This window comes from Heterocephalus glaber, unplaced genomic scaffold (genome assembly GCF_053883595.1).
Source record: "Heterocephalus glaber isolate CG9 unplaced genomic scaffold, H.glaber_assembly_v1.0 deba00001072, whole genome shotgun sequence".
In the NCBI taxonomy this organism is placed as follows: Eukaryota; Metazoa; Chordata; class Mammalia; order Rodentia; family Bathyergidae; genus Heterocephalus; species Heterocephalus glaber.
The window spans coordinates 924083-948231 of record NW_028258189.1 but is presented as its reverse complement, the minus strand read 5'-3'; the positions used below and the strand labels follow the sequence as shown (position 1 = coordinate 948231).

General features: G+C 49.8%; 2 protein-coding genes across 8 annotated transcripts in view; one reads left to right on the top strand and one right to left on the bottom strand.

Annotated features, from left to right (window-relative positions):
- The window catches only part of Gpr143 (G protein-coupled receptor 143), a 32470-nt gene extending 27308 nt beyond the window's left edge, over window positions 1-5162 (top strand). For 3 of the 4 annotated variants that reach the window (XM_087209901.1, XM_087209903.1, XM_087209902.1), the window contains one exon: window positions 2732-5162. In XM_087209901.1, coding sequence (XP_087066027.1) covers window positions 2732-2832 — 101 coding nt within the window. In that variant the 3' untranslated portion in view covers window positions 2833-5162. Of the gene's footprint in view, window positions 1-59; window positions 173-2731 lie in introns of all 4 variants that reach the window. The other variant, XR_015450782.1, reaches the window with a different exon arrangement.
- Tbl1x (transducin beta like 1 X-linked) overlaps window positions 3199-24149 on the bottom strand; it is a 210516-nt gene continuing 189565 nt past the window's right edge. For all 4 annotated transcript variants that reach the window (XM_004867357.4, XM_013066478.3, XM_087209899.1 and 1 more), the window contains 11 exons: window positions 23078-23210; window positions 22688-22829; window positions 22156-22219; window positions 21957-22054; window positions 18026-18086; window positions 15812-15933; window positions 13764-13838; window positions 13507-13634; window positions 7640-7805; window positions 6622-6723; window positions 3199-6099 (listed from right to left, as the gene is read on the bottom strand). In XM_004867357.4, coding sequence (XP_004867414.2) covers window positions 6073-6099; window positions 6622-6723; window positions 7640-7805; window positions 13507-13634; window positions 13764-13838; window positions 15812-15933; window positions 18026-18086; window positions 21957-22054; window positions 22156-22219; window positions 22688-22829; window positions 23078-23210 — 1118 coding nt within the window. In that variant the 3' untranslated portion in view covers window positions 3199-6072. The remainder of the gene's footprint in view (window positions 6100-6621; window positions 6724-7639; window positions 7806-13506; window positions 13635-13763; window positions 13839-15811; window positions 15934-18025; window positions 18087-21956; window positions 22055-22155; window positions 22220-22687; window positions 22830-23077; window positions 23211-24149) is intronic.

Genomic DNA, 24149 nt, shown 5'->3' with positions numbered 1-24149 from the left:
GTGAGGCTGGAGACGACAGGGGGATCTCTGTGTATTGTTCTGCTGTTCTTGCTTTACAGATAGCAGATCCTAAACCGGGCACGGTGCTGTACACCTGTAATCCCTGTACCCTGGGAGGCTGAGGCAGGAGGGTCGCCAAGGGCAAGCCCAGCCTGGGCAATTTATCAACTTGGTGAGACCCTGCCTTCAAATAAAAAAGGGCTAGATATGTAGCTCAGTGCACAGGTCCTGGGTTCAATCCCTAGTATAGGAAAAAAACGATGCTAGCATTATGTTGAGGACAGGGGGAGTGATCCCAAGTGAGAGGTGACAGGCATGGCGACTGGGGGTAACCTCGGGAGGGACATCCTTGCAGTGGGAGGGGGGTGTGCCCTACAGCCAGGGGTCTGGACTGGTCGTGGAGGAGGAGGCAGGGGCAGGGGGGAGGCTGGCTGGGGCAGGTGAGCCTGTGCCCCAGTATCTGTTAGGCTGTAATTGACCAGCTGGTTTAACAGTCAGTTTATTCATCGTGATAGCAAACTTCTTTGGCTGCATTCCCTAATCTCACAGGAAGTTATCACTGTTATCTACAGTCCTGTGCTTATAAGAGGGTGCATCTACCCAGCCATTTTCCTGTGCATGTCTACAGCTCTTTGCTCAAGGATAGCTCTATTCATTACCAAAGGTTTTGTTTATTTGTTTGTTTTTTGGGGGTACAAGGGATCGAACTCGGGCTCTTGCTGCTTGCACAGCAGGCAGTGAAACCACTGAGCTAAATCCCTGGCCCTTTTGTTTGCTTTTTGAGCCAAGGTCTCACTGATGTAGTCCAGTCTTGCCTTGAATTCAACTGTGTAGCTCAGGCTGGCCTGGAACTCCTGATGATCCTCCCGCCTCAGACTCCTGAGTGCTAGGATGACAGGCGTGCACCACCAGATCAGCCTTCCACATCCCATTCTCCATGTGGTCCCCTACTCATCCTTGGCCCTCCTGATCCTATTCCTTAATGGAACTGCATGTTCTGGCCTCACTTTCCTTGCTGTGGATGACACATAGCACCTGGAGTGGGAAAATCTATCCAGTCAAATCCAGAGTCAACCGAGGGCATTGGTCCACCCTCTACCTCCTGTCTCACCCACTCTGCAAGGTGGCGCCTGGCATTTCAGCAGTGGGAACCAATCCTTTGTAATCAGCGGACAGCATGCATGGGTGCACACAGAGCTGCATGAGACACAGGCAGGCACAGCAATCGGGGGCCATAAGCTCCCTCCACAATGGACAGAAATCCATACAAAGCCACACGTGGCCTGCATCGTGGCCATGGCCACCAGATCCACGTCACAGCCACTCTTCTGTGTGCTGGCCACTCTGCTTAGTTCTGCTTTTGGCCTTCCTCCTGCATAAGATTCCACCCCCGCTTTCTGTGGCTTCTGTAGTAGGCTTGGGGCGCTCAAAACTTCAGCCCAAATTTGCCACCTGGTAATTTGTGGCCAACTTAGTAGGGGGTAAGAAAACAAAAAGCCCAAAAAGCAGGCCCACAGACGGCAGGAACAGGTTTTCTCCTATTCTCCTGCTGCTCGTGTACCACAGTCTGAAGTCGCCAGTTCAAGACACATGTCAGCCTCACACATCCTGGGTGTTGTGTGTCTCTCAGTGGCATCATTTTCTCTTGTGCATGATTTCATTTTGTTTCCTTCACCATGGCTCCCAAGAGCAACAGCCTATTCTTTGTGTTCCTCCCTCCCTTTCTTTCTCCTTTCCCTGTCTCCTTCCCTTCTGTCTGTCTCTCCTATGCAGCCTAGGTGTTTTTGTCCTTCAGTACCAGGGATTGAACTCAGGACCTTGTGCTTGCCAGACAGGCATGGCACCTGTATATATACATCCTGGCCCCCATACAGCCGAGGTGTGCAGTAGGCGAGACCATCTAGGTTTGTGCAAGCTCTGATGATCACATGACACATCGGCCGATGAAGCGCTTCTCAGGATGTCTGTCATTCAGTGACTCGCAATGTTTGTGATTTGGCCCCTCTTGGAGCCTGAGCAATACACAGGTAAAGCCTGCAGGCAGGTATTCCTGGACACTTCCCAGGCAGTCATCCACGGAGCCGGGGATGGACCCCAGCCCCTTTCTGTCCTAATATGAGAAACGGAGAAGCTTGGTAAAGCCTTCGACCAAGCGAGAAGGCCCTCGCTGACCCACCTGTCCCTTCTCAATCCACATTAGCTCACAGAAGGCCAAGGTACACAGCAATGCATTAACATGGTGGAAGTGGAATTGTGGTAGGGTTGGGCACTGGGCAAACATGTAGAGCCTTTGCCATGTGTTGGTTTGCACTGTGCACAATTCAGTGTCCCAAGTTATGTGTGTCCCACGAAGAACCTGAGTTATTCACTTTACTCAGGGCTGATCCTTGATCTCAAGCTCTCAGCACATCAACCTGCTAACAAGCAAAAATACATTTGCTCTGCCTTTTAAAAAACAAAGGCTGAGGATTTAGCTCAGTGGCATCGTGCCTGCCTCGCAAGTGCAAGGACCAGAGTTTGATCCCTGGTACCAAAACAACAAAAACAAAAAAATGAAGTAAGAGACAAAAGGGGATATACTGAAGTCCAGGCTCCCTGTAGGTAATGACCTAGAATAGCCAGGGCCCACTGTGCACATCTGTGTGGATCCAACCTGTCCCAACTGCAGCCATCCTGGGTCGTGACTAGCACGCCTGCGGCAGAATAACCCTGGTTGGTTTGTCTTGTGCAGGTGCCCTCAAAGAAACAAAAAGACAAAAGCATCAGGACGAAGCTTTACAACTGCACCCTGGCTACAGGAATGTGCCTGACTCTGATATTAGCTCGAGATAAGCCAGGGACACTGCAGCTAGGATGCGGCCCCTTCCGTTCTAGTCTGTGTATACGTCCCTGAGTTGGAACCTAATGGCGGGGATCCAACTGGTCCTGTCGCTCTCCAGGGCCACACACCCATCCATAAGTACCTGTGCCTTCCTCTGGACTGACGGCGCTGGGCCTCTAATGACACTGTCACTCATGGCATCCGCTCCCCTTTCCCTGTGTAGCAGAGCAATCCCGCACTGAGGCACTCTGGTTATTTTCGCTGTGAGAAAATGCAGAATTGTCTTCATCACCTTCATCTGTCACGTCACCAGTGTCGATGGGGGCCCAGGAATTACAGAATCAAAGCAAAAAACACAGCCACCAAGTTCTCTAATATCAAAATAGAGCAATTTATTCAAGACACTGAATATGATCTGTTGATTCTCTCTGGAAACAAATGAACTATGACACACAAGGTGATTTTTTTTTCTCCAAGAGTGTGAGGGATGAGTGGGGGTGGGGGTACAGAACAAAACAGGGCGCTGGGTTGATGGTGTTGAACAGAATCTGGAAAATGCTGACAGAGGACCACATCTGGCTGTATGTCTGACACAGACAATAAAAACTGCAGAAGCCAGAATTCAAAACTTCAGCGAGTGGCAGAAGAAACATTTCTGCATTTGACAAGAAACAATTAAAAAAAAAAGAAGGTGGAACGAGAGGTTAAAAAAGAAAAAACTTAACAAGGAATGAAGCAGATCCTTACATTGGACAAAGGGCACTTGACCTGGCTCCGTGATCGATGTTGAGAAAGACAGAACAAAAGGTCAAGTCCTACGGCAACAGTGTTGTGCAGGGTCGGAGAGCTGACCCTGTAATGTCCCTGTGGTCCTTCTGGTCCCCTGTGGGGCAGCCTCCCTTTCCCAGGCGTGTGCTGGGCGAGGCTCGTGGTCACATATGCCTGCTTTCAAGGTTACTCTTGGTCACTAAGACTGAAGCATCCCTCACACTTAAGAGCCAGAGATGATGCCTGGAAAGGAGACATGCAGGGACCTAGACCACGAAGCTGACCGTGCTGGCTCTGGGGGCCAGGTGACCAGCAGAGTGCAAACGTGGCAGCTCCGGACACAGCCTGCAGCTGCATCATTTTGCTGAGAGCAGGATGGACTTCCGGGGTGTGACCAGCAGCATTCCCTGGCTTGGTCCCTGTCTGGCCCATGCTCTGCTATGCTGATGGACAGCAGGGTATATGAGTGGTCTGTTTCGTGCAGGGAAGAGCCTGTCTGCCAGGGCTCACAGCCCTGGGTGCAGGCCTAGGCCAGCACCTCAGTGAGACCCTGGCTCTGGAATCCCTTATCGGCCATCCCCATCCCCACCCCATGGCAAATCCACACAGGCCATATCCCGACAATGGGCTGATGTTTGACAGCAGATGCTCAGTGGAGATGAACGTGTTTTGATTTAGGGAGTGCTGCAGGTGGTGCCTGTCTGGATGGCCTGCATCTCAAAGCTGATGCATGCTCGGAGTGAGGACTCCTGCCACCGGCGACTTCGGAGAACGTTGGCTTTCTATGTTGAGTGTTTAGGTAAACACGGCCCTCGCTGGTCTGCTTGGGGTCCAGTCACTTCCAGTGGTGTGACCCAGCATTCAGTGGCTCGTGTGGCTGGTCCTGTACATCCTGGTCTGGGGGAGGATCTCGCCCTTTGCAGATGGCCACTTCCAGCTCTGTGGACGGACACTCTCTGAATAACACTCTGCCTCAGATGAAGAGCGCCGTCCACCGCCACTGGCCATGGCCAGGGCCCTCCCTCAGCTCTCAGGAAGGGGCCTGGCTTCCAGTCTGCTCAGCCATTGCTAGGGCCAGGGCCACACTTGTAATGACAAGCGTACAGAGGTCACTAGACACAGTGAAAGCAAACTGTCCCAGGGACACAGAGCTATGTTTAATTTTTACAAAATAGTAAAAAGATTCATCATTAAAAAAAAAAAATCTCCCTGTTTCCGGTGAGAGAAAAAACGATAAAGCCAGCGGAAGTGGTGGGTGACGCTGTACCTATGGAAGAACTCATCTTCAGGGGAGTCCCGCAGGGGCTCACTGGGCGTGTTCTTGGTGACGGGTACTGCCGAGAAAGATGTGTGAGGGGACCACGCTGTCTGTCGCTGGGGACGGCCACTTCCCCCTAGCCTGCTGCCACCTTCCATGCCGCAGGAGGGAAAGGCCAGGCTACCTCCAACTCTGCCTGTGTCTTCTTAAACGTCTTTGTTTTTAAAATATGCATCACACAAAGCTCTCTGTGTCTGATGGCCATTTTGGGATTGTAAAATCGTTTTAAAATAAAAATATTTTTTTTCAAAAATACTCCAGGCTCTTTCTTCTATAAGTCATTTTCTTTTTCTCCTGTAAAAAGTCCCCCTCCCTGCTTTCTTACATAAAGCACTTAATTGATGCGCTGAAAGTGCCCTTGTGACCTCAGATGTGAAGCAACTAAGAGAAAGGACAGAAAAGAGTGTGAGCGGAGGGGGCGGGCGGAGGGGCCAGCGGGGGAGAAAGCTGTCCGCCCATGCCTGTCGTCATGTCCACGTGGCCACATGTACCACGGGTGTCATGAAGAGCAAGACCACACCAGACCAAGGGAAATGGCACCGGGGGGCGGGACACAGCAAACCCCACACAGCTTCCATCTCAACCCAAAGCCCACGGGAGACAGAATTCCAGCGGAGAGAAACACCACTGAACAAAGAAGGTCCTAGAGAACAGAAGCGTTGGGATTACCAAGTTGCGCGTCTCATGGGCACACACTGGTCTTTGAACATCCTTTGCCAGAGCAACTGTAGCGTCCAAATTATGGGGGGCGGGGTCAGCACAAGGCGGAGGTGCGCTCTCCCCTTTTGGTTTATCACAGCATTTTCCTTTTCTTTTCTTGTTTTCTGGCACTTTCCCCCCGTTCGGCCATCAGAGCCTGTGGTGGATGGAAGTAGCCACGGGTGGCTTCATCCTTCCCCGGCGGAAAGTCCTAGGCCAAGACCCTTCCCCCTCCTTGATATGACCGTGTGTATGCTCTTGGATTTGCTTGGTTTTTAAACTTCTGGATGAAGATTACGAAAAGATATCACAGACTCCCGTGGCCAGGGACGAGCTGGCGTCAAAGCACACTCTAACACCGTCTGCATTCGTACTGTTTCGGAGCTGACGGGTGGAGGAGTGCTGCAACCCCACACATTCACTGCTGGTCCGTTACAATTCTTCTTTTCTCTATAATATTTAGGGTTTACTTTCGCAGGTCTAGAACACATACCTGGAAGGAAGGATGAAGCGCCTGTTAGCTTGAGAGCACCACAGGATGCCTTCAGAACACAGGGCGGCATAACTATGGCTCTGGGACCACACCTGGACAGCCTCTGATGTATTTATAAATGAAGTTTTATTGGAACAGAAGCATGAGGGCCAGAGAATCTCTAGTAGCAGGCCAGTTTCTGAGCATCTGACCAGCCGCACTCAAGCAAAAGTCGGGTCAAGGAAAAGCTGGATCAAGAAAAATCCCCGAACCTCCTAGATGTCCCCCTGGGGCAGAACAAGGCCCATGGGGACCCAAGGGACCCATGCAGAGGGAAAGAGTATGTCTTGTCACCAGGGGGCCTGGGCTGAGGCACAAATATGGAGATAAAATGGCTCCAGGTTCGCCTGATCATCTCTGGGGGCAGAGCCTTCTGGAAGGGACAAAAGGCTATTTCCAGACATGGCGCCACCCAAGCACCTTTCCTCCACATCATTTGGACGGGATGTGCCCCCATCCCCGACAAACCAGGGTGTCACTTACAGAGCCGTCGGACGCGCTGGCACCCACTTTGTCGCCTCGAGCATTCCAGCACACCTCGAAGATGCCGCCCGTGCCTCGGTAGCTGTGGACCAGACTTCCGCTCTGTAAAGCAAAGCAACCGTCACACGCTGTGCCCAGCTCCTGAGAGCTGGGTTGTGGGCTGGACTCTGCTCCCTGCCCCTTATAGTTGACCAGGGAAACTTTCAGGCACAGAGGAGTTGGAAGGATCTCCTGTAAACGTTCTGCTAGTCGTGGCCCGAGGAGACCTCACCTCCAGCCACCTTCAGAACTGGTACCTTGTCTCAGCCTGGGCCATGGCTGTTGTCAGTCAATGACCAATGGCACCAGGCAGCCTAAGACAGGTGTTCCGAGAGACACACACTTAGCCGATGGGGAACTTTGGCTCATGGGTTCCCCACTGGCTTTTTCCTTGGGGTGCTGGAGGCGGAACCCAGGGCCTTGTGTATGCCAGGCAAGTGCTCCCCCACTGGTGTTGCTGAGACTTTCTCAGCCACTCTGGGCCATGTGAAGACTCTTCTGTTGCCAGAGATGCCCACAATGGCTAATTTACTCCAATCCCACCTCTTGTCAGTCCCCAGAGAAAGGACAACCCAGTCCTGATACCCATGTGACGCTTTCATCTGACAGTCACACATACTCCTTCCGGCCCCGACTGGCTCCACAGCAGTGCTGATGGAGTTGGTGGGTCCCCCTGGAAAGCTCAGATGAAGGGACACACCCCCGGGCACTACTCCCAGGCAGAACACAACTGGGCCGTGCTTTCCCCAGGCACAAGGCAGGTTCCCTGCCGGGGATTCGGAAAAAGCCAAGAGAAGGTGGGGACCCCTCCCAGAGCACTCCCCGCAGACAGCACCCAGTCGGGGAGTTCAGCCCACTCTCCATCTCCGCAACTCAATGCTGAGCCCGAGGTCCTGCCCGGCCAGGACCCACAGCCCACCTGGCTGCTTGGGCATGTTTGCGAGGAGGGTTCAACCACGGGGACCGAGAGGTTGGTTACCTGAGTATCCCAGATATGCACACACTTGTCGAAGGAGCCACTGGCCAAATACTTCCCATCAGGGCTGAACGCTACACTGTAGACAGGTTCCTGATGCTTGGTTAACGTGTGGATACAGACGCCTCGCTCCACATCCCACAGTCGAACCGTAGAATCAAACGAAGCACTGGGAAGACAGCAGAGGAAGCACACGCACGTAAGCACGCCGTCTAAACCTCCACGGCGCACAGCAGATCTCACACGAGTTTTCCTTTTTAATTTTCCCAGCCTTCCCGTCCAAGACACAATAAACCAGTGAGCCCTTCTTCTTCTGAAAGGTAAACTCACACGCATAAGACACAAAGCTGAAGGGCCGGGGATGTAGCTCAGTGGCGCTGCGCCTGCCTGGCAAGCGCAAGGTCCTGAGTTCGATCCCTGATACCAGAAAAAGAAAAATAGCTAGTCATAAAACCAAAAAATAAGTTTTGGTGCTGTTATTAGGGACATAAATTGATATCCATATTCATGTGTTTCTTCACTTTCTATCATTATGAATGATAAATACTTTGGTGGGACACTTAAAGCACTCCTACAATTTACAACCCATACCTATTTTAGCAACTAAATAATGTGTCTAGCTATAATCAGAAAAAAACCCCAGCAAACTGAGTAGATACACATTTAAAAGAAATTTTTAACCCAAGAGGCATTAAAAGACAGTCACATCCACATACAAGATTACACTGCCAAGTGCCGCAAATTTTAGTTGTTTTCAAATTAAGAAGGACAGTATATGAATTGCCAAGTTGTTATGTGGTTTTCTTCCACTCAACAGAGAGCCCCAAGGTACTGAGGGTCCCTTTTGTACTTGGTGACAAAAGGAGAGTTTATACTCCTAATGGGTGCTGTGTGTCACAAAAGCACCTTCCTAGACTTCAAAAAATGATTAGAGTGTGTAATACTGTATCATTGCAATGTAAGAGGATTTTATTTTGTTTTTGTTTTCATTTTTTTTCCTCATTAAGTTTATTGGTACATTTTCGGTATAAAATGGTTACATTCATCATTGGGATCTTGTGCCTTTACATGAGTATCTTGCTTCTTTTTTTTTCCCCTTCCCTTGCCCTCCCTTCACCCCCTCCACCCTTCCCTATTTGCAAAGACTTTGTTTCTGTTTCTTTCCTTATCTCATATTTTTTCTTTTCCCTTTTTTCCCTTCCCCTACCCCTCCCACTTCCCCTGCTCCTTTAGACCTTTTCTTCCTGTTACACAATATCAGTTATACATTTTTAAAATTATAATATCGAGATCTAGGAGATATTACCACAGATTTTACAGAATTTAAAAGGATACAGAAAGCATATTTCAAAAATGTTTTGAAATAAATTTGACAACTTCTAAGAAGTACCTTGGAAGACAAATTAATGAAACTAGCTCTGGAGGAAATATAAACTTTGAATAGCACCTATTAAAGAAAGTATATTCCTAGCTTGAAAACCTATCTATATGACAACAGCAGGCTCATATACATTTTAACTGATAAATTATATCAAACAATTAAAGCAGAAAAAAGAAGGAACACTTTTCCCCTCATTTTAGGAACTCAACATTGTGCTAATACTAAAACTGGATAAAGATAATAGAAGAAAAAAGTATGAACATAGATAGAAATATGTTTAATAAAACAAACTATTAGAAGTCAGATCTGGCATATGTAGAAAGTGGTTTTGTTATAGGGATGGCAGGGTTGGTTCAGTATTGGAAGATCCACACCCCAAAAGTCATCATTTTAACAGAGGAAAGGAAAAAGCCATATGATCCTGTCACTAGTTGGAGAAAATGTATTGGACTAAGTTCTACAGCTGTTCATGATAAAAGCTATCAGGAGACTAGAAGTAGAACAGAACCTTCTCAACAGATTAAAGACATGTACTCCATACTTCCAGCGAGAACGCCTTATATGAATAAGGAGAAGACACAATGCTTTCTCCTTAAGGTTGGGGAACAAGGACAGTTATGCTTACTCCTTATCTGTCCATTAAACTTTGAAACCTAGGCCCAACCAAAAGAGTCTGGCAATAAAATGACACAATTAGGATAGGATTGGCAAGGTAGAAGCAAAATCTTTATATGTAGATGAAATGATGATCTACAGAGAAAATACTAAGGAATCTCTAGGAGGCCCAAGAGCTTGTATTTGAATTTAGCAGGATTAGAAAACACAAGGTATATATAAAAATTCAGCTCTATGTAGACTTGCTATAAATGAAGAACTGGATATTGAAATTTTTTTTTTTTTTTTTTGGTGCTGGGGATTGAACTCGGGTCCTTGCGCTTGCGCAGCAGGTGGCAAAACCAGTGAGCAAATCCCTGGCCCTGGATATTGAAATTTAAAAGTTATGTAGGAGTACAAAGGACCTAGAAAAGTTAAAAAAAAAAAGTGTTGGAAGACATTTAGTACCTAATTTTAAGACTTCTTCTAAAGCTACAGTAATCAAGGCACTGTTGGTGTAAGGAAAGACATATAGATCATTTGAATAAAACAGAGAATCTAGCAATAGAACCACACATATATGGTCCACTGAGTTTTGAAAGATTATTTAACATTAGCATTTTATAGAATATAAACTCAATTCAAGAGCTGAGGAAGAGAAAGTGTTTTCAGCAAACGGCACTAGAACACTTGGTATCCGTATATAAAAAATTGACCGCAACCCTTTATTTCCATACATGAAAATAACTTGAAGGGATCTATTAACCTAAATAAGAAAGCCTAAAAGTATAAAACTTTAAGAAGAAATTATAAGGGAAAATATTTATGAATTCAGCGTAGGCAAGAACTACCTAGGATACAAAAGACATGATGTATAAAAGAAAAACTAATAAATGAGATTCCATCAAAATTTAGAACTTTAAATGACATCATTAAAATGAAAAGTAGTCCTTAAACAGACCATATTTACAATGCATATAACCTATGGCCAGAATATATAAAGAATTCTTAGAGCTCATTAATAGACAACCCAATTAAAAAGTAGACATAAGAAGATGATAAACAGCCAGTACAGCACAAGGAAATGTGTGCAACTCTAGAATCAGAAAAATACTAATCAATACAATAACCAGATTGTATCATACACTCATTAGGGAGATGAAGTTAAAAGTTTTAAAAGCCTTGTCATGACTTTTTCTTTTTGTTGGATTCTCCCCCTTGCATTTAATTTGTCACACCCAATGGATTCATTTTGCTGGGTTTCCTGGGGTTGTGATCCTCATTGTCTTTTCTTAGGGTATTGTCTAAAATTTTTTGGAGTGCCAGTTTGGTATTCATGAAGTTCCTGAGGTGCTCTTTGTCATGAAAGTATCTTATTTCTCCATCAATTTTGAAAGATACCTTTGCAGGGTACATCAATCTGGGTTGGAGGCTGTTTTCCTATAGGGCTTGAAATACATCACTCCGAGCTCTTCTTGCCTTGATGGTTTGTGTTGAGAAGTCTGCTGTGATTCTGATGGGCTTTCTTCGTTCGTATGTGGTTTGTTTCTTTTCTCTCACTGCTTGTAGAATTTTGTTCTTCTGTTGCATTTCTGGGATCCTAACTATTATATGCCTATGTGTGGATTTTTTTTGATCAAGGCTATTTGGAGTCCTATATGCCTCACTTATCTGTATGTCAAGTTCTTTTCCCCTCCTTGGGAAGTTTTCTGCCATCACTTCTGTGAAGAGTTTTTTTATGTCATCTGTACTCTCTCCTGTTTCTTCATTGACTCCCATCAGTCTTATGTTCTTCTTTGCATCGTATAGCAGCTGCTGATTGATTTGTCATGTTCCTTTACAATTTTAAAGCGATTTTTATTTTCCTGGTCACTAACTGCAATCTTTTATATTTGAAATTCTATCCTCACATTGGTTCATTCTGCTCTGCAGACTTTCGATGGAGTTTTTAATCTCCTGGAAATCTGTTTGCATCTGTTTTATGGATTCCATTTGTTTCCTGTGTTGGGATTCTATCATGTTCCTCAGTTCCTCTATTTTTTTTATCTGTGTCCTCTCTGGACTTATTAATCATGTCTTGCACCATGAGCAAAATCTTTGCTATTTTCTGAGTAATTATTTCTGATTTCATTTTTCCCAGATCCTCTTTTGTTGCCAGTTCAGAGAGTCCAGGTGGTTGAGTATCAGCTTGTTCCATCTGCTTTCCCTTTGGGGTTGCTGTAGGTGATCCAGAAGTCTGTTTTTGAGACTTGTTTACATGTCTTCTCATTTCCCTGGGGGTGTGGGGTTGCTTCTGGCATGCACGCGACTCACTTTCTCTGCCCTAGGAGCTTGGGATGGTAGTGTGGGAGCTTCCTTCTGGGTGTGGGTGCTGGGACCGGCTCAGCTTCTCTGCCCTAGGAGCTTGGGATGGCGGCAGGGGAGCTTCCTTCCAGGTTCTCCGTTTTCATTTTATTATATTATCCATACTAGTTTATAGAAGTTTCAGTCCATAATCAGCTGATTCCAAGGCAGGAATGAAAAACAGTCATGGCCAAGCAGAAACAACATGGAGCACACAAGGCAGCAAAGGTAATAAAAGAGTTGTAAGTGGATTTTAGGACAAGGGCTTGGAATAGGAGAGTGATGGCCTTTGGGTTATCCTGATTCAGCCACACAGCTGATGCCTGAATTCTTTCCCACTGTCTCTCAGATTCGGCCTTGGGATGGACGCTTCCACAGGAGTCCTTGCTGCCATGCACCCCGCTGCCTACCTGCCACCTCTTCCCCTTCTGTGGGACTACCCAGAATAAACCCCGACTGCCTGTTAACTGAATATCCCTCTTAGATCTTCTTAACAAACATCCACATTCCATGGAGCCAAACCCCAGCGATCCACAGCATGGTTTCCAGACTATCCTGTTTCCTGGCTTCGGGTCTCAGAATCTTATTAAAGTCCCAGAGCCAGGCTGGGGCCAGGGCTCACTAGTTGAGCACTTGCTTAGTCTGGGCTCAAGCCCAATGCTACTTAACAAAAAGCAAAGTGTCTGAAGCCTGGAGACAGAATGCACCCGTCCCGCTGGTCTCACAGTTAACACGATCCTTGCCTCCCATCGATCCTGCCATCCCTTCCTTTCAGCCTATTCCACACCCGCAGATTCAGCCAGCTGCAGATCAAAAACACCCAAGAGGGCTGGTGTACAGCTCAGCGGAGGAGTGCTTTCCTGGTACCCTCGAAGTCCTGGGTTTCATCCTAGTCCCACAGAACAAGCAAACAGGAAGGCAAGCAAGCCAACAAAAACACCAGCATAAAAAAAGAACCACAGGGCTGGGGATGTAGCTCAGTGGCACCGCGCCTGCCTGGCAAGTGCAAGGTCCTGAGTTCAATCCCTGATACTGAGGGAAAAAAAAAAAAGAATGTGTGAATTTGGGCTGGGGATTTAGCTCAGCAGCATAGTGCCTCCCTGGCAAGCTTAAGGTTCTGAGTTTGATCCCTGGTACCAAAAAAAAAAAGAACCACATCTGTACTGAACACACACAGACATTTTGTCAGTCCCAAAACAACACAGTCTAACAACTATTTACACAGCATTGCCACTGTTTAGGCATAGCAGTCATCAAGTGCACAGGTTCTATGCAGATTCAAGGCCATGTAACCCAGGGACTGAGCCCCCTGCGTCTTCTTATCCTGGGTGGCTGCTGGAACCACGTGCATGTCCAGCGAGGACCCTGTTTATAGCTGGCTGGCCCCTCCCACTACACGCTGTGTAGTCTGGCTGGGCTCTAACCCACTGCCAGCACCTTCCAGCGGGCTCTTCTGCTCTTGGCGTATGAGTTTTCCTGGCCAAGTGCTCAGCCAATGGCAGGCCACTGAGCTGAGGAACAGAGCCAGGGGCCCTGGCTGACTTCTCTCTACCTCGCTAACATGATGCTGGCGTTGGGGATGCTGGTGGCAGGCCCCATGGGGCTCCACTTGATGGTGTATATCTCTTTGCTGTGCGCTTGAAGATCGTGCACACACGTGTCCTGCTTCATACTCCAGATCTAGAGGAAACATTGGGGATAAATAAGCAACACTTATTATTCTTATTATTCTTGTCCCCCGCGAGACACCCACGAGCCCATGGGTGTCAGTAGGCCAGTCAGCTGCTGGGTGCCCAGGAAGGGGCTTACCTTTAATGTCATGTCATCAGAGCAGGATGCTAGCAACATTCCAGAAGGATCCCACTTGATGGCATTGACCTCATTCTGCAAGAGAGCAGAGTTGCAAATAGAAGACAACTGAAGACTGAGTTGCCATGGCGGCCACTGTCCACCAGGGGGCGGTCGCGCTCCATCAGCGCTGCAAAGAGCTTCCAGGATTTACCCTGGATTTCAAAGAACCCAACATACAAACCCGTATTTTTTCTTCTCACTCTGTCTTTTCATTTACACAAAAGCACAGCATCTACCACACATAATCAGCCATGCTCATCTGTATTTCTTTGAGGAAAAAAGACTCTACGAGGGAGGAAGCTGAATGAAGAATTCACGTATGACAAACACAGCAAATAGAAGCAATAAAGCCAGTCATCGTGAGCGCCAGACTTTGACCATGATCTTTCTATGCACTTTAACATAACAGTTACCCCTCTAAGTTCATCACTGCAATTTGTCTTTTTCTTTTCTGATGGGGCTCGAACTCAGGACCTTGCACTTGTGAGGCAGCCGCAGTGCCACTGAGCTAAATCCCCAGCCGCACGTTTGTCTTTTGGTGGACGGGGAAGTAAACATTACGCCTGCTGTCTTGGCCTAAGAAATCATTTCACCCGCACAATTCATTTTCTGAAGAAGTGCACGCTCCCAGGTGCTCCGGGGTGGGTGACAAACCAGATGGTCAGGTTCCTTTCTAGGGACACCGAGGTTTGAAGGATGTGAAGTGGAGAAGTGACAAGGCCACATCTGTGTTCCGCGTGGCACGGCTGGCTGGGGAAAGGGAAGAGGCGCTCGAAAAGGCCCTGCTCCAGGAGGCTGGGACCACGGAGCCAGGCGCGCCGCAGGCAGGGGAATCTGTCAGTTGCCACACTGGCGCGGTGGCAGCTCTTTTTTCCTCGGCCTATGGGCACAGCCCTCCCACACTGGCAGCCACCTCAAGGCCAAGGATGAGGCGCCCCAACAGGAAGCGGGAGTGGGCGGGTTTGCACGGCAGCTGGGAATATGGGGAGGGTTTGGGGTGGGACCGAGGCTGCTGAAGGCGGGGGCATTTCGGACAGGGCTGGGAAGATGTGAGGTGCTCTCGGGGGTTGTGCTACTGAGGAGGGACCTGCCATCCTGTAAGGAAGCTGCCATGTCAAGTGCCGGTCACACTGCTGCTCCCCGATGGTGTGTTCATGATTTTTACCTTGAATTCTGTTGTCTGGTGACCATACTACACCTGGGGATACAAGTGTGATTCTCTTTATTTATTATTGATTTATATTGATTTTTTGGGTACCTGGAATTGAACTCAGGTCCTTGCATTTTTGGGCCAGGTGGCGGAACCACTGAGCTAAATCCCCGGCCCTGATTCTCTTTATATTTGTTCTGCTTGGGGGTTTGCTGAGTATCTTGGATTGAATGTTGATGCCAAGTAGGAAAACGTGGCTGTGACTGCATCAAATATATTTTCTGTTCCATTATCCCTTTTCTTTCCCTGTTCCACAAGCGTAGAGTACATGATACTGTCACATGGGGTGTGAAACCACTATTCATTTTTGCAGTTGCTCATGTTCTCTGAATTGCCCAATCTCTGCCATGTTTCTTTAGGTGCACTAACTTTACGTCTGCAATCTCCAACCTGCTGTAAACTCCTCCAGTAAGATTTTCATTACAGAACCTGTCCACCTCAGTTCTCAACTCTCCCTCTGGTTTGTCACAATGCAGATTTCCATTCTCTGTGGACATGTTCCATCTGTTCATTTATTATGAGCACCTTTTCTTTCATGTCCTCACACATTCTCATAGCTGCTTTAAAGTCTGCTACAAAACCCACCACCTGGGTCATGCCAGGGTCTGCTTTTCTCAATTGCTACCCACAGCTGGGCTGTCGCAACCCTCTGGGGCAGCTGCAACAGTCCCAGGAGCTAAGGGCTGAAGAATAACAGGTCTGCGGTCACCACATCTTTGAATTCTAGGTATAAAAGAATCAGCCCGCACATCACACACACATGAACTTGTGTCCAGTCGTCAGGACACCCGCTTACCATGTGTCCTTGGAAGGTTTTGACTGGGCGGTCGCAGCCGAGTCTGCACACGTGAATACACATGTCCGTGCTACAGGAGGCGAAGGTCATGTTGTTCTGCCAGTCCACATCGAGAGCCGGGGCTGCGGGCAGGGCAGAGGGAAGACGTTCACACTCTGACTGCGCACAGCTCGGGTGAGTTAGAAAAACTAAACCACAGTCAACTAAAGCAAGCCTCATCTAGTGGGAAGGTGGGTTCTTTCCTTCAAAGACCTGAAAGACTCTCCTTCCAGTTTGTAGGGACAACTACCTGCCTCTGGAAGGAGACCGTGGGACGTTTCCTGAGCCCCAGGGTGTGTTGCAGGTCTGGCTCCACTGTACGGGTGAGAAAGAGGGGTGACAAGCAGGGGGCTGCCCGCCCGTGCCCCTTGGGGGACTGGGTTTATTTTTAGATAGGGCAGGGCCAAAGGGAGAAGGAGAAGACGGCATAGTCTATGTTCAAGATACTTCAGTTTGGGCCAGGGGTTTAGCTCAGTGGTACCATGCTTGCTTTGAAAGTGCAAGATCCTGAGTTCCATCCAGGGGACCAAAAAAAAAAAAAAGTTATTTTAATTAAACAAATCTGCCACACACTAATGCATCCCCCCGCCTGGTGGGCAACTGGTCTCCCAAGAATCCCCCGGGACACTGCAGCAGATGCACAGTTCAGGACTGGGAAGAGCGTCCTCCTCCTCCCTCGCTCCTGGGGGTGCCTTGTTCCTGTCACCAGCCACCTCCTCATGCCACCTCTTGAACCCCAGCCCTCTCTGGACTCTTGCCCACTTCCTGTCTCGCAGTGTGGACACTTGCCCACTTCCTGTCTCTTAGAGTGTGGTCTCTTGCCCACTTCCTGTCTCGGAGTGTGGACACCTGCCCACTTCCTGTCTCGCAGTGTGGACACCTGCCCACTTCCTGTCTCGGAGGGTGGACACTTGCACACTACCTGTCTCGGAGTGTGGACACTTGCCCACTTCCTGTCTCGCAGTGTGGACACTTGCCTACTTCCTGTCTCAGAGTGTGGACACTTGCCCACTTCCTGTCTCAGAGTGTGGTTCTTTATCATGGCAGGAAGACCAGATGTAGCAGGATAGCAGCTGGGGAAAGCTCTCTGATCCCTGCATCCCGTCCTGCTCGTGGTTCTCATTCTTGACCTTCTGGTTCCTTTTCTGGACATTTATCACCATCCCACTGCACCAAGGCGAGCCAGGGAGAGAGCCAGGGAGCCAGTGAGAAGTGGACTTTGGATCTGTCTCTGCAGGCAGGGATGAGGAGTAAAGGCGAGATGGGTGGGAGGGGAAGGAAAGGGGAGGAAGAGGGGGAGGGGAAGGGGGAGGAGGGAGAGGAAAGAGGCAGGCATAGCGCACACCAGCTATCTTAGCTACTCAGGAGGCTGAGGCAGGAGGAGCAGAAATCCAAGGCCACTCTGGACAAGTCAGCAAGATCCTATCTCAAGCTAAAATAAAAAGGGGGCAGGGGTGTAGCTCAGTCATCCAGCAGCCACAAACACCGAGGTGGTGAATCCGGAGGCAGGGGCTCTCAGGAAACACGACAGCCGGGTTTCTGCAAGCCACCAGCCACAATATTCTCATCAGCCCTTCACTGCAAAACGTCATCTTACATGAGCTTCTTTTTTCTTTTTCTCTTTCTTCCAGTGGTACTGGGGACCGAACCCAGGGCCTCGTGCATGCTAGGGCAGGTTCTCTAACCCTGAGTTACACCCCCAGCCCTTTTTATTTTTTTATTTCGAGACAGAGTCTCCCTAAATTGCCCAGACTGCCTTTGAATTTGTGATCCCCCTGCCTCAGCTTCCCCAGTAGCTGGGATTACAGGTGGACACTACTGGGCCTGGCTTATGTGCATCCCGGAAAGGCAAGTGAACACAAGTGGGAAGAGGGCCCAGCTCTCTCTGGCCTGCAGTCCCAGACTGCCTTTCTCTCCCCGGTCTTTGACCCCGTCAGAGACCTCCTGGCTTGGCGGGGACCCCCTCAGTGCCCGCCCCTGACGGGGGAAGACTCGGTGCGGGCGGGCCTTGGGTTCTGGAGTATTCCAGGCTGTCCCCGCACTTCCAATCCCAGTGACGCGGTTCGTGAGAGCCTCGGGGCTCTTGACCTTATCCCCCTTTCTCCGCAACACTGGCCCGGCTGAATAACCACTTCCGGGGTCAGCCCGTGCCCCTCCAGACAAAAGCAAGCTCACCGGAATGGAAAGGAAACTGCTGCTTGGCTTCTCCGGTGTGGGCGTCCCAAATTATCGTCGTCTGTTCCGCAAACAAAGGGAAAAGTTAGTAGCTGCTCTCACAGAGACTCCTCCAGAAAAACGCGTCCTGTGAGAAAAGATAATCAGCCCGACTTCCTTCCAAATCAGGCCTGTGAGCCCTGGGGCATTTTCCATTAAACACGAGGAAGAAAGACATTAGTGAAGTTAACTTGGAGAACTTATTTTACGCCAATACAGCCAAAATACTGTTGTTTCAACATGTAATCGGCATAAAAATATGAACGAGGCGCCTGACATTCCTTGCTGTCCACCCTAGGTGTCGCGAGTGCTGCGTCTATTTTACCCTTGACGGAGGCCACCCTGAACGCCAGCCACCCGTGCTGAGCAGGCTCAGGAGACACCTGGCAAAGCTACCAAAACTGGGGGGGGTCCCCCTCGGCCCCACCGAAATGGATGGGGAGTTTCTTTAGAAACCACGAGAAAACCGCTAACAAAGCCTGTCTTTTTGGCATTTTTGCAAAGAAAGAGCTGCAGAAATGGGCATTTCTGAAAATCCCTCCGTCACTCCATGAATTGGGGGTAAACACTGACTACCCCTAATTCAAAAACCCGAACCCAGAACTTTTTCGAGAATTGCCATGATTTCCGGCACCTGCCTCGAAAGTGCAAGGTCCTGAGTTTGATCCCTGGTACCAAAAAAAGAAGTAGAGAATTGCCATGATGCCAGAAAGAGTTTTGGACCCTGCAGCTTTGTTTTGTTTTCTTTGCTGGAATTTAGGATGGAAGCCAGGGCATCATGCAGGCTAGATGAGTGCTCTAGCCCTGAGCCCCGTTCCCCCGGCCTGGAGCATTTCTGATTTCGTATTTTCAGATTAGACATGCTCAGCTGGTAAAGTCTGCAAATATCCCCAGATGGGAAAAACTCCCAAATCTCAGTTTCAAATGTTGTGAATGCAGGAGTGGAGTGCTGAATTGCTGTGGGTCAGGCACCAAGCTAGGGGAAGAGGAGACGTTCACCTTCGAAACCAAAGTCAGAGTGGACCCTCAGGACCTTAAGAATGCTAGCGAGGCATTCACAGAGGAATTCTCCCGGAATGAAGCCTTCCTCAACTGGGATTGTTGGCTCTATCTGAAACCTCTTTCTTTACACCTCTTTGCCAAGGACAATGTAAGACTGTGCTGTAAGAAGATGTAGCTAATTTTGTGTTGCCTGTAGATGTTTTTGGAAGAAACACTCAGAGCAGCAAGTGAAGACTTGGCTGTTCTAGGTTTGGGGTCAGTTCCAGACTAAGTCACAATGACTAAGTGACTAAGTCATTTGTGTTTCTTAGCTGTGCCCTAACCCTTGTTAATCTAGCCATGCACAGGCAAATCTGGCAGTGCAGAGAATATGTAAGCTTCTAATTCTCTGGCATGACTCCATACATGATATCAATAATTAGACTATCCATTGATACTTATGTTTAATACGCCCTGGACAAAAGAAAACGTTAATGACACAAAAGTTCTAAAAGAACTTTTGAAGCATCATTCAGCCGCCCTGTGTCAAGCACACACGGAAGGTCAACACCAGCATCCTACAGGCTGTGCTTTCTCCCGGAAGGGTATATCCTGTCAAAAGCGTGACTGTGATCATCACTGCCATGCTTGACCGAGTCACCATGGCAGACAGCATAGGCCCGGAGACTCACGGGATTCCGAGGATGCATTTTCAGTGACCCGGGAGAGTCAAGAGTTGGTCACCAGGAAGAAAGCTACAAGCGTAAGGCAGGAAGGAGGCCAGGGAGCACAGAACTGCTCAGAATTCAGGAAAGCCACGGGCAGTAGTCACTGGTGACCCAGGTCCCCCGCTACTCTACACCAGACCACTCTGAGCTCCAGTTCCTCCTTTACCAATGGGGCGGAGCTTCCTGGTGCCTGGTTCCTGTCCTGGGAGCACGGATGGACTAACATGCGCAGCAGTAAAGTACTGGTAAATGCCAGCTACCATTTCCCTGGATTCCTTTAATAATTCAGCCAGCAATTCCTGAAGGCTGACTGCATATGCAACCAAGGGTTCCATGTGGGTGTCACTCTAATTAGAGCACCCTGGGGAAGTCTGATGGGAGTGCTAACCACAGCCACTCAGCTGTTTTCATATTACCTGTCAGGTTGCCAAGTTGCATACTGAGGAGAGAGAGAGAGACACACACACACACACACACACACACACACACACACACACACAGAGGGGGAGAGAGAGGGGGAGAGAGAGAGAGAGAGAGAGAGAGAGAGAGAGAGAGAGAGAGAGAGAGAGACAGAGGAATGATTCACTGATCCAGACCAGTGGTGGTGAACCTATGGCACATGTGCTGCAGCAGGCTGTTTGTTATCACTGAAAGCTCTAAAAGGTTCACCACCACTGACCTAGACCATTATACACTGGTGGAGGAGTTGGCAAGCACTGTCTCTCTCACAGCTGCTTAACTTGGCCATTATAATGTGAAAGCAGTCTTGGAGAATTCTCAGCAATGGGTGTGGCTGCGTCCCAATAAAACTTTATTTAAAAATACAAGCAACGGGCCAGATTATTAGGCCTGTGTGGGCCACAGTCTGCCAAACACAACTACGACATGTCCAAGAATGTGATGGTGTGTAGAGGTCAGATAAGCCTATTATACTAGGTTTTAGAACTTGAATGAACCAAAAGCTAATAAGGTTTTTAAATTATCCAGAAATCCTTATAGAAGGTACAGCTCAGCTCTGTGGGAGACCCAAGCAATGTACAGTATTCAGTTTTTGGTACTTTCTTTCCACAGCCATGTTTCATGGTTTGGATAAAAAATATGCCCACAAAGGCTCATGTGTTCAGAGGTGGGGCGTCTGGAAGGTGACAGGACTGTGGGATGCTACCCTCATCCATCCATGAATGCACCATGAGTCACAGGGAAAGGTTAGGAGTTGCAGCCTAGTAGGAGGAAGCAGGTCACTAGGGGTGTACGTTGGAAGGGATGTCTTACCCCTGGCCTCTCCTCTCTGGCTCTTTCCCTTTCTCTCTGCTTCCTCTAAACCACAAATGGCAGCTTTCCTCCACCACGCTCTTCCGCCATGATGTTTCTGCCTTGGAGCCAGCCAACCAGGGACTGAGACCTCTGAAACCATGAGCCAAACTAAGCCTTCCCTCCTTTTCACTGGTCACATTTTTTGGTCACAGCTCTGAAAGGCTGACTAATAGCCTTGGCTACCAATTCCTCCTGGGTTCTGGCTATGAGGGTCAGGACTCCAGCCAGCCTGTCACCTGATAACTGGGGAAACAGGCCCAGCAGATGAGCCGACTGGCCGCATCACATCGGATCTGTCTCCCTACCTCTGGCCCTGCTTGCCCTCCAGATGCTCCTGGGTGTAAAGCCATTGTGTTTACCTGGCAGCACTGCCTGGGGACAATGCAAGGGATTTGACTCCAGGAGCCGTCTGGAGTCCACCCTGGCACCTGGGTGTCAGGGAAGTCTGCGGTCTATAGGGGAAGCAGCAGTTTACAAAGGAACTGCAGAACAGAGAGGAAAGCAGAAGCTGGGAAATGAGAAAAAATGTTTGTTACTGAAATGGCCAGGGGTGAAAGGCAGCCAAGTGTGCCCAGCCCAGTTTCTCCTTCCACACTAAGGTGTGCGACATGGAGATTTTCCTCTTTCCATCATTGAAAGATGTACTTAAAAAGAGGGGGAAGCCTCGCACAAAGTCTGTACAGCAACAAAACGCCATGACATGCTGTGTTGTAAAGGGAAGAGCAAGACCTTAAAAGCAAACAGAGCCTAAACAAGCCCTTCTGATATCTTCAGGGGAAGCAGAAAGCCCAAGAATTCAAAGACATCACAAGACTAATGATAAATAAGCAGCTACAGATCAAAGCGGTGTATTTTAAGCCGATACTCACTTTGTCTACACCAGCACTCAAAATGTAATTCCCCTTTTTGTTCCACTTCAAGGCAAAGATAGGTCCTTTATGCTGGCCTAAGGTGCTGGCCAAGTTACCTGGGAGGTTAAAACAAACACGTTGACACTTCAGAGTCACCAGCTGGTCACGAGCGGAAGCACCTCTCATCCGACCCAACTTGGGGGGACGCAGGACTTACCATCTTCTGTCCATATGCGTGCAAAGCCATCATAGGAACCTGTGGCCAGGAGTGTCCCATCGCTCTGGGGACCAGAAGGAGACACAGAACACTTCTTCAGTATCTCCCCAGAGGAACTACCCTGGGGAGCCTGTCTTCCCGCTGCAGGGTGCCCCAGCATCCCTCATGGAAAGGGGTGGCTTCCCAGCACCCAGCCTGCAGTCTGCCTGCAAGGCCACCTTATACAGGTGCTTGGAATCGGGGACCCTGGGCCAGCTTTGCGGGTGGTAGCTGACACACAGGGACCATGGGCAAATGTATAATTCAGCGTTGGGGAAGGAACGCTCAGCTGCAGCCCTGGCCCTTTGAACATTTTATTCTGAGGCAGGGTTTTGCTAATCGCCCGGGCTGGGCTCAAACTTGCGATCCCCCTGCCTCAGCCTCCCAAGCAGGTGGGATTACAGGCGTGCCCCACCGCCCTGGGGGCGTCCGCCTGGGTGTCCTTTCAGCTCGGCTCAGCTGCATCTCGTCTCCGCCGGTGGAAAAGGCTTACGTTCCAGTCCAGCGAGGTGACATCCTTGTTGCTTGGGACATCGTGCCCCCCTTCGCGGATGCAGTGCCTCAGCACCAGCTGTGTGGGGCCCCCGTTGCTGCTCTCGTTGAGGTTCCAGATCCTGGCGGTAGAGTCGCCTGACCTGCGGGAGCAAACACAGTGGCGTTGGTGCAGCTGCCCGGGCCAGGTGGGCCTCCCCCACCGACGTGGCCTGTCCTGTCCATGCAGCCAGCTTGCCACTGTCCCTGCTCGCCACCCTCCGAGTGACTGGCTCTGCATCGCACCCCAAACCCAGCGGGGTGGCTCGGGATGAGGCTGGCGTCCCCAGGGCAGGGAGCTCACCCAGGCTCATGCCTGGGACCTCGGGGCGCCCCATCCTGAAGCCCTTACCCGGAAGCCAGCAGGTCGCTGACCGGGTTCCAGGCACAGATGAAAACTTCAGACTCATGGCCCCGCAGGACAGTGGCTTTGCTGGGTGCGATTTCAACGTCCCCGTCGATCTCCATGGGCTTCGAGTGGCGGTCTGTCATAGAGAGGCAAAGACACACGCTCAGGTACACAGGGGAGGTGCCCGCAGCACCCTGGCTGGGCAGCGCCCGGACACCGCCTCCTGGAGCAACGCTGCGCTGCCCGATGCCTCACTCCTCTGCGGCTGGGTGTGATTGGACCCCAGGGCTCGCGTGCTGGAAGCCGGGCGCCCTGCCTTGGGGATGTTAAGAGGTGATGGCCCCTGAAGAGGTGGCACCTAGAGGACAGTCACTCCCAGTCTGCTGGGGGTCCCAGTTCCACCTGGTCCTCTCCCCTCACACGTGTGCGGCGCAGCTGGCACGCCAACGCCTGCACTTCCAGGCTCCAGAACTGCGAGCTAAGTAACTAGGCTTTCTTTATAAAGCACTCAGCCCCGGGCGTTCCACTGCAGCAACAGAACGCACGTGCAGGCAGCCTGCACATCTGACTGAGGGAGAAAAGCAGTTACTCATCCTTAGAACTGGGCAGCCGCCCGTCGGGGAGTCCAGCTCAGCGCTGCCTATTCCTGTAGGCAAAGGCGAGCGGCACCGCCACGCTCACGTTCACTCTGCCTGCGGCTGGGTGGCATACCCAACAAGCCACGCGGTGAGTCCTGACCGCGGTGCCCCAGGACGGGTCTATAGACGGGGTCTTTACGGAGAGACTGAGGTAAAACGAGTCACGAGGGACACAGGAGGAAGGTGGTGCCTCAGGCAAGGACAGAGGAGTCCCTTGGCAGGACCCGGCCCTGCCCACAGCTGGACCTTGGCCTCCTGCCTGCGAGGCTGGGGGACAGATGCCCGTGGTGGAAGCCGCCTGCCTGGTTGCAGGAGCAGCTAAGATGGCAGAATTTAGGGCCTCACAGCTTCAAACAGCAACTATTTGTCCTTTCCCAGCCCCTGCCTCATGTGAGTGAGAGAGGAAGTGACAGGACAGTCTATTATCAGACGGGTGG